The sequence below is a fragment of the Mercenaria mercenaria genome, chromosome 6, assembly GCF_021730395.1.
Source record: "Mercenaria mercenaria strain notata chromosome 6, MADL_Memer_1, whole genome shotgun sequence".
In the NCBI taxonomy this organism is placed as follows: Eukaryota; Metazoa; Mollusca; class Bivalvia; order Venerida; family Veneridae; genus Mercenaria; species Mercenaria mercenaria.
The window spans coordinates 42,627,554-42,638,310 of record NC_069366.1 but is presented as its reverse complement, the minus strand read 5'-3'; the positions used below and the strand labels follow the sequence as shown (position 1 = coordinate 42,638,310).

Here is a 10,757-nt window from a genome sequence, read left to right as displayed (position 1 = left end):
TCAGGCCCTTGTGACCTTGAACTTTAATAAAGTGATCCCAAAATCAATAGGGGCCATCCACTTTGCATGACCAATCATCCTATGAAGTTTCAACATTCTGGGTCAAGTGGTTCTCAAGTTACAGACCAGAAATAGTTTTCCTTCTTCAGGCCCCTGTGACCTTGACCTTTAATGCAGTGACCGCAAAATCAATTAGGGTCATCTACCCCACATGACCAATCATCCTATGAAGTTTCAAAATTCTGGATCAAGGGATTCTCAAGGTATTGATCGGAAATGGTTTTCTATGTTCAGGCTCCTGTGACCTTGACCTTTAACAGAGTGACTCCAAAATCGATTGGGGTCATCCCATCTGCATGTCCAATCATCCTATGAAGTTTCAACATTCTGGGTCGAGTGGTTCTCAAGATACTGACCGGAAATTGTTTTCCATGTTCAGGCCCCTGTGACCTTGACCTTTGATCAAGTGACCCAAAAATCAACAGGGGTCATTTGCTCTGTATGTCCAATCATCCTATGAAGTTTCAACATTCTGGGTCAAGTGGTTTTCAAGTTAGTGACCGGAAATGGTTTTCCACATTCAGGCCTCTGTGACCTTGATCTTTTATAGAGTGACCCTAAAATCAATAGGGGTTATCTCTTCTGCATGACCAATCATCCTATGAAGTATCAACTTTCTGGGTCAGGTGGTTCTGAAGTTACTGACTGGAAACGGTTTTCCATGTTCAGGCCCCTGTGACCTTGACCTTCATCGGAGTGAACCCAAAATCAATAGGGGTCATCTACTTTGCTTGCCCAATCATCCTATGAAGTTTCAACATTCTGGGTCAAGTGGTTCTCAAGTTATTGATCGGAAATGGTTTTTCCTGTTCAGGCCCCTATGACTTTGACCTTTAACAGGGTGACCCCAAATTCAATAGGGTTCATCTACTCGGCAAGACCAATCATCCTTTTAAGTTTCAACATTCTGGGTAGTGATTCTTAAGTTATTGACCGGAAATGTTTTTCCATGTTCAGGCCCTTGTGACCTTGACCTTTAATAAGGTGACCCCAAAATCAATAGGGGTCATCTACCCCGCATGACCAATCATCCTATGAAGTTTCAACATTCTGGGTCAAGGGATTCTCAAGTTATTGATCGGAAATGGTTTTCCATGTTCAGGCTCCTGTGACCTTGACCTTTGATGGAGTGACCCCAAAAGCAATAGGGGTTGTCTACTCCATAAGCCCTGCCACCCTATGAAGTTTTAAGATTCTAGGTCAAATGGTTCTCCAGTTATTAATCGGATATGAAGTGTGACGTACGGACGGACTGACGGACAGGGCAAAAACAATACGTCTCCCCCAGTTGTGGGAGACATAATAATGTTCACATCAAAGCATAATTCCAGGCACATTGTTAACATCAAGGAAGGGTCAATTATGCACATCTATTCTTTATGGGGATCATGTGTATGAAGTTTTGCTGGAATCCCTTTAAAAGTGTTGAAGTATTTCATGCCACATAATCTACACCTATTTACCCACCTTCAAACTTTATTTGCAGCATATAATAACATGTTGAGATTACTCCACAAAACATATTTTAAATTCATTTGTACAAAATATACAGGTGCATGTCATTACAGTTGGTTCAATATTTGTCAAGAATATATATTTGCACTGCGTCTTGAGATATGGGCAGCCAAATGTTTCAAAGTCATTAACAACATTTTAATACCGATTACCACTACACACGAAAATGTCAAAATTATTGTACTGTTTAATTTTCTCTCTCACTTTTTGAGAGATCAAAATTCAAGACATACACAGTTTCCAATGTTCTACATGTTGATTTTTGTGTACAGTAGACATTAATGAAACACAGACATTTTCTTTACTCTACACAAATCATTTTCCATATTCCTCAAAGATCGTTTGAGATGAGGCATGTCAGTGAACACATTGTGTATAGTAGGCGGTCCTCTCCTGCTCTGCATGGCCTCCATGGCTTCTAGCACTGTAACACAATACAAGAATAAAATTAAACAGAATCATGACCTCCATAGCTTCTACCACTGCATCACAATTTCTACAACAAGATGCCCAATGAGCCTAAGTTGCTCTCCTCAAATGGACCTTGATCATCTGACCAAGTCTGGTAAACATCCTTTATGAAGTTCATTAATACAAGAGGGCCATGATGGCCCTATATTGCTCACCTGTTATCATTGCACATGAGGACAAGAAGGTCCTCAGAAAAAATATCTAAGTCCAAAGGACAGGAACAACAAAGGGCAGAAATTTAACCAAAAAGAAAAAAAAAATCTTACAAGGTATAGATATGTTAAAATACACCTAAAAATTGGAGGTACCATCCATGTTGTACCACAGAAAACTGGTCTCGTGTTTTCCCTATGGCCAATAATAAAAAAGTTACTAAAAATAAGCTATTTATAGTAATGTAAAAGGGAAGTAATTAAAAAAAGTAAATATTGTAAGTGGACAAAAGAAGGATCTGCCAAATAAATCTGTTGACATAAATGAAATTTCAGATCAGTATCTTCAGTAGTTATGGAGATATAACAATTTTAATTTGAAATAAAGGGAGGTAATCTGACATAAAATCAGTCCATAGTTATCTACCCTGATTGTCTCAGTCCAACTAATAACAATAATGAAATTTCAAATAAGTCCTGTAAGTACTTACTGATATAAATCCATTTTGATTACAATCAGGGGAGGTAATCAGATATAAAATAACTATGATTGGATTTGATTTGTCATGGAATCCAAGATTTATTGTTGTTGAAAGATATTTTGAAAGTCTGTATCAAATAAAACCATAAATGAAGTCTCTATATGGCTGCAAAAGCCAAAATAGCCAATTTTGGACCTTTAAGGGGCCATAACCCTGGAACCCATGCTGGAATCTGACCAGTTGAACAAAGGAAGCAAGATCTTATGGTGATACAAGTTTTGTGCAAGTTTGATTAAATTCAAATCATAAATGAAGCTGCTATTGTGCAGACAAGGTCAAAATAGTTAATTCTGGTCCTTTCAGGGGCCATCACTCTGGAACCCATAATGGAATCTCGCCAGTTCTGACGACGGACGACGGACGAAGGGTGATCACAAAAGCTCACCTTGTCACTATGTGACAGGTGAGCTAATAAAAGTTATTTAAAGGTTTTTTTCTATATTTTGCTATGTTGGCCCAAAAATGTTTCACCATTAGACCAAACTTCAAAATAGAAAAGTTACTGATTAATAACCTTTTTCAAAGATTTTAGCTCTGGTGTCCCTAAAAGAATCCAAGCAAAACCATTTGAACATCTGAGTGGACCTTACAATGACACTTCAAACTAAGTTTGATAAAGATCCATCAAGCGGTTCATGACAGATTTTTTCTATAGCTTCTAACACTGTAACACAAAACAACAATAAAATGTTATACAACCATGGCCCCCATAGCTTCTAGCACTGCAACACAATTTCTAAGACAAGAGATGTGGAAATTCAAGCCCGGACTGGAATCAGAACCACTACTCGTCTGTTGCACTCCAAAATGACTACGTAACAAAAGGTTCAACAGCCGAAAGCCTTAGACCACTGCACCATGGTGGATTTTTCAAGCATACACATTAAGTAAGTTATTCTGACCTTGAACTTGACCCCACAGACTCCATATGCAAACTCCTTGGTTTTTCTATGCCAAGTTTAATTTAAGGGCTACGAGCTAGGAGGGTTAAAATTAACAGATATTAGACTGTTTCTGCATTCCATTAAAGCCTGTTGGGTAAAACGACTAATATGTGACGAGAATAAAGGTCCCTGGAAACTGTTTTATGTAAATGCTCTTGAAAAGTTTGGTGCTCAGTTAGTTTTTTAATGTAACTTAAATAAAAATGACATAACTCTTATCTGCAATAAAAACGTATTCTTAAAGGACAATCTAATCAGGTGGTTTAAGATTAGTCATGAATACAACCAAATAAGAGAAGATATAAACCATGTTATATGGAATAACTTGGAAGTATGAATACAAAACGAAACAATTTTCTGGAATAATTGGTATAATAAAAATATAAAATATATAGACCAATTGTTCAACTTTCGACTGATTTAATGAAGCAAAACAAATGTTAGATATAGAGGAACATGATTATCATAACTATTTTAAATTAACAGAGAGTATTCCAAAAAGCAGCATGAAATATATGACCCAAAATTTCTTTATTAATAATAGAGACAACACATTTAAAATTAGTAAAACAAGAGCACCGCCTTGCGGGTGCTGACGCTCATCTGATTTTTTTTGTATAATAGAAAAATTGTCTTACCCATGATTTTCTAAGTCCAAAAAGGGCCATAATTCTTGCAAAAATAGGATGGAGTTATGTTTCTTGATGTACAGAGTCAGCTTATGGTGAACAACTGTTGCAAGTTTCAAAGCAATAGCTTGAATAGTTTAGGAGAAAAGCTGACCTAAACATAAAACTTAACCAAGAAATCTGATATTTTCTAAGTCCAAAAGGGGCCATAATTCTTGCAAAAAGCAAGATAGAGTTATGTTTCTTGCTGTACAGGGTCAGCTATTGATGGCGAACAAGTGTTCCAAGTTTCAAAGCAATACCTTTGATAGTTTAGGAGAAAAGCTGACCTAAACATAAAACTTAACCAGGCAATGCCGACACCAACGCCAACGCCAATGCCAATGCCGACATCAATCAAGTGATGACAATAACTTAACCAATAAATCTGATATTTTCTAAATCCAAAAGGGACCATAATTCTTGCAAAAAGCAAGACAGAGTTATGTTTCTTGCTGTACACGGTCAGCTGATGATAGTGAACAAGTGTTGCAAGTTCTGAAGAAATAGCTTTGATAGTTTATGAGAAAAGCTGACCTAAACATAAAATTTAACCAAGAAATCTGATTTTCTAAGTCCAAAAGGGGCCATAATTCTTGAAAAAAGCAGGATGGAGTTACTTTTCTTGATGTACAGGGTCAGCTTATGATGGTGAACAAGTGTTGCAAGTTTCAAAGCAATAGCTTTGATAGTTTAGGAGAAAGGCTGACCTAAACTTAAAACTTAACCAAGAAATCTGATTTTCTAAGTCAAAAAGGGGCAATAATTCTTGAAAAAAAAGCAGGATGGAGTTACGTTTCTTGATGTACAGGGTCAGCTTATGATGGTAAACAAGTGTTGCAAGTTTCAAAGTAATAGCTTTGATAGTTTAGGAGAAAAGTTGACCTAAACATAAAACTTAACCAAGAAATCTGAAATTTTCTAAGTCCAAAAGGGGCCATAATTCTTGCAAAAAGCAAGATAGAGTTATGTTTCTTGCTGTACAGGGTCAGCTATTGATGGCGAACAAGTGTTCCAAGTTTCAAAGCAATACCTTTGATAGTTTAGGAGAAAAGCTGACCTAAACATAAAACTTAACCAGGCAATGCCGACACCAACGCCAACGCCCACGCCGACATCGATCAAGTGATGACAATAACTCATCATTTTTTTTCAAAAAATCAGATGAGCTAATAAAAACCATCGATAAACTTATCAATTCTTATATAAGATTCAAATACAATGTATGCCCATTGAAGATATAAAAGCAGAAAACAAATGGAACAAAACTGTTGAAAATTGTGACATTAATTGGAAGCGTATATATACAGTACCGCTTACAACTACTATTGATACAACACTTTGAAGTTTTCAGGATAGATTCTTAATGCGTTTGTTACCAACAAACAAATATTTATATACATGTAAATTGGTTTCTGATTTCTGCAATATGAACATTGAAACAATCGATCATTTGTATTGGGAGTGTCAACACTTGCAGGCTTTATGGAATAGACTTAACAATTCCAAATTTCAAACATTTTCTTGACTATCAATATTTGCTTATATCCCTGGAAAAAGAAATAGCTTTAATGAAAGACAGATTAGACAAACATGAATCCAAATGGTCTTTTCTAACTGAAATTTAGCCACCCCAAAATTTCTTTCTTTTTAACTATAAATCGAATACAGTTTTTCAAGATAAATGGAAACGATCCCATTTTTTTCTTCTTCTCTTATCTATCCCCTTCCTTTTTTCTATTAATCAACATCACATCTTCCATTTTAAATAAAAACTTTCCATCTACATACATATGAAATATTATAATTGAATCGATATATATTTGATAAATATGATTGAAAAACTGAAATTTATATTTATTCATTCTATATAGGTATACATGACATTGTGTTGTTTGCATTATATTTGCACTGCTTTTGTATACTTGATTATAGTATGTGTATGTTAATGTTTCATGTATGTAAAGGAATAAACAGGGTTAACCATATGGGGCCTGAAAAAAAAAAAAAAAAAAAAAAAAAAAAGAGTTGAATTTCAGTCCATCAATCGAAACTTAAGTTATTGTGCAGAAACTTTTCTATTTTTAGTAACAGTGACCTTGACCTTGACTCCACTGACTGCAAATTCAATCCCAACCTTGCACAAAAATCATGATGTCATATCCAGTGTCATTTTAATTGGATGGAAACTGTAGGGGCAGTTTAGTACACACAGAATTGTGACAAATGGACTGATGGATGGACAGTTTAAACACTATATGCATCTTGTTGTCAAAAACAGATTGTTTTAAATATTTAATGTGGAAGACAATAAAGATAAATATTTACTTTCAACCTGTTCCTCTATTTTGTCGAATCTGTCACTGATCTCCCCTTGAATACGCAGTATGTGACTGAGCAGATTTTTCTCACATACTTCTATTGGGTCTTCAGTCACACTCTCTGTGCTGTCAGAATTATTCCCTTCCTCATGCTCTGGTGTTTGTAGCTTTACTGTAGGTTCCTTAAGATCAAGATCACTGCATGTTTATACATGTTCAAAAGTATAATGCATAACTGCCTTGGTAAAATTCTAAGAAAACGGGGGGATAATTCATTAAATGTTGAAGCGGGAGTTATGGCTTGTGCCATATGATCTGGGTGACGATGAGGAATAAACATTTTAAGTTCGAAGTAAGTCCATCAAGTAATTACAGTGATAAAGAGAAAGTGCATCCAAATGGACAGAGAAGGACACTGAACTGACAGGTCAAATAGGGCGGCTCTCCATATACTTGTTTTGAACCAAACACTCTATGCTCATAATGCTGGAGGATATGTTCCCTATACAAGAAGGTCATGATGGCCGCAGACTGCGCACCCTGAGTTTCACAGCTCAAACTTGTTGGGGCTATGGTTATGATTTAACTATTTTGTCAGATAGAGGGTGATAAAAGCAGGCTGTCAAGCAGTCAACCAGAAAAAAAGTAGGGCTTAAAGTAGGAGCAATTTTTTTTAAAAGTAGGGCAAAATCCATTCAGTGGTTTTGAAGGAGATATTGTTTAAAGAAATTGTTGATGAAAATTGACCATGACCTCTGGCAGCCAGGTTTTTTTCAGGGATCGAACTCAACTTTTTTTCCCACCAGCAATTTTTTACTAGTGCCATTTTTTTCCACTAGCAAAATGGTGGGTTCCACTAGCAATTATTTATTGTAAAGTTGTTTTCTTGTATAAAAGTTTAATGTTCAGCTCCGTTTTCCACTTTTTCACAGTTCAAACAGGCCCTGACTTTCTGGTTTCGGAAGAACGAACCAAAGTACTCAATGATTCTTTGGACTTTTGGCTGGACTCAGAAGTTTTAGGTTCTTTCAGGTCACTGCCCTTGGTGTCGCTAGCATTTTCGGTCTGCGCGGGCCTTTTTCGCCTGAAGAAACTTTCTCCATTTTCGCAGCTGCAAATCACTGACCAAAACGAAAACAAATATCGTCAAGACACTAAATTATACTTAGATATCCGATAATTACATTTGTATAAAGCGACAAGCGTCTACAAGCAGTCACGTGATTATCGGTAAAATAAGATAAAACAGTTTTTAAAGAGCAATGGATTCGTCGATATTCGAATGTGATCGCGAAAATATTTGAGTGCCACGATTTCCTACTCGAATTTATTTTATTCTTACTAGAATTTTGTGAGTAAGCGACCGCTAAATTCGATCCCTGTTTTTAAGAATCAGAAAAATTTGAACATTATTTGTAGAAGGTCACACAAGAACCATTTGTGTAAAATTATTTTAAAAGCTTGCTGGCAGTTTCACACAAGAAGATTTTTAAATTTTCCACTATATACATATAGGGAAAAGTGACCACGCCCTCTGATGGCCATGTTTTTTGACAATCGGTGTAATCTGAACAATCTTGGTAAAGGGTCACACAAGGACCATTTGTGTAAAATTATTCTAATATCGGGCCAGCAGTTTCACACAAGATTTTTAGTTTCCACAATATACATATAAGGAAAAGTGACCACGCCCTCTGGCGGCCATGTTTTTGACGAATCAAAATAATTTAAACAATCTTCTGGCCAAGTCTGATGAACACCCATCTAGCTGTTAAGAGAAAAAGTTGTTAAATGGTTTTTCTATCTGTAGTTTTTACGTACCTTAAAATTACATTTCAAAACAACATACCTGTTTTACTTCTGTTTCATTTTCCATTTTAACAGTATGTTCTTGGTTCTCTCTCTTTACTGAGCCATCAGTTGTATCCCTTACTTCCTCTTTTTTTGTTTCAATACTTGGTGGCTCCTTCAACATTTCTGTAGCATTTATACCAAGATGAGGTTTCTCTTCTTCAGTCTCATATTTAACACCTTTTACATCCCTTTCTGCTTTTATAGCCTCAACTAGTGGTTTTTCATCACTACTTATTTCTGCTTTCATTTCTGTTTCCCTTTTTTCTTCTTGCTCTATTTTGATTTCTCTGCTCAGTATTAGTTTTGCTTCATTAACCTTTTCCTCACTCTTATTCAGGCCATTCTTACATGAAATATCTTCTATATGTCCAAAGCTTTCCATGGTCTCATTTTCCATCACATCCCAATCAACTCGCCATTGCTTCAATTTGGACTCATCTTTTGCTCTGACAATTTAAAAGTACCCAGAATAAAATATTAAATATATTCACACATTTAAAACTCTATACCCCAGGAAAATATAAAGTACTCAACTGAAAGCTGAACCTCAACATTTTCCATATTTCAGATCAGTCTGCTTTTATTAATCCCCTACTGGTTAAAAACAAGTTTCGGGGACTATAGTACTGCGCTTTTCCATCTGCCATTTTGAATCTGGTCCATAACTCTGTCATTCATAAAGGGGTAAAATATTACATAACACAAATGTTCCCAATAATGAGACATGTCATGAGCAAACCCTGGACTCCTAGCTCAAAGGTAAAGGTCACACTTTGAGGTCCAAGGATTTTTCACTGTCCGGTCCGTAATTCAATAATCCATTAATGGATTTAAATATTACTTAGTACAAATGTTCCCCACGATAAGACAATGTGTCATTTGCAACATTCATACCACTAGCTTAAAGGTAAAGATCACACTTGGATATCAAAGGTTAACACTGCAAGAACAGAGTCTGTTTTGTGTAAGGATTACAATATTACTTGACAGAAATGTCCCCTATAATCTGATGACATATCGTGTTTAGTCCAGAACTCTATAATCCACTAAGGATTTTAATATTACATGGCAAAAATGTTCCCTATCAGGAGACCTGTGTTGTGTAACACCTATTTCCCTAGCTTAAAAGGGCAAGGTCAAAGTTGGAGGACAAAGGTTATTAGGGTTTTTCTCCTCTCCAGTTCATAACTCTGTCATCCATCCGGGGATGACACAAATGTTCCCCATATTGAGACAATGTGTCATGTGCAACACTCAGATCCCTAGCTCAAGGTCACTCTTTGATGTAAAAGTTCAAAGGGATTTTAACACAACTGTAGAAAATTGTTCCCCATAATGAGACAACTTGTCATGTGCAATACCGTAGATACCCATGTATAATGCGCAGTTTTTTGACCCCCGGGACCACCCCCGAATCGTGGGTGCGCATAATACACAGGTATAGACAATTTTCCAACTTCAAAACAAGTTTGTTACCGATGTTCACAATTTTGGTAAAGGGAAACTACTCCCCACGCTTACTGTCACCGCTAAAATCTAAGATTGCCTTTACGTTCCGTAAAAGATCGGATGGTTTATTTTTCTTTCAAACAAAATAATTTCATATAAGTTTAGAAGTATTTTGATGAAAGAAATGTTAATAAATCACAAAAATTATGATACTAATTAAAGATCGAGATTATCTTTAACGGAGATCAAACTGTGAACAACATAATTGACACGAGGTGACACGTTAATTGCCGGTAATTACTGGCTATTTGATCGTGACAAAAAGACTATCACACCTTTTGTTATCGGTTTGAATTGAGAAGCTCATGTCATTTTGAAAGATACCATTCCGAAATATTGAATCAGCTGCTGTTTATTTATTCAAAATAGTTAATTAAAAAGGTAAAACAACAAATAAAACAATATTTTACTGGTTTTATTTTCGAGAAAACAAAAATCAATAGTACCGCGAGACTGATGCTGCTCTCCGCCGCAGAAATAAGATTTATTACCGGTGTCGATGTAAACTCTACTTTCGTTTTCCATCCACCTCAAAATTGACCAAAAGTTTTTTTCCCAGGATTTTGGGCCAAAATCGGGGGTGCGCATTATACACGGGTGCGCATTATACATGGGTATCTACGGTACCCAGACCCCCTACCTCAAAGGTAAGATCACAATTAAAGGTCAAAGTCAAATAGAGTTGTCACAGGAGTGACGAATTATACCCCCACAAAATGGC

General features: G+C 36.1%; 1 protein-coding gene across 1 annotated transcript in view; it reads right to left on the bottom strand.

The window, feature by feature from the left end:
• Positions 1 to 1,510: 1,510 nt before the first annotated feature.
• Positions 1,511 to 10,757, bottom strand: part of LOC123550537 (PHD finger protein 20-like) — a 117,515-nt gene continuing 108,268 nt past the window's right edge. Inside the window, exons 16-18 of the mRNA XM_053546774.1 lie at positions 8,523 to 8,973; positions 6,681 to 6,855; positions 1,511 to 1,999 (exon numbers count right to left, since the gene is read on the bottom strand). Of these exons, the coding sequence (XP_053402749.1) occupies positions 1,854 to 1,999; positions 6,681 to 6,855; positions 8,523 to 8,973 (772 nt within the window). The 3' untranslated portion in view covers positions 1,511 to 1,853. The remainder of the gene's footprint in view (positions 2,000 to 6,680; positions 6,856 to 8,522; positions 8,974 to 10,757) is intronic.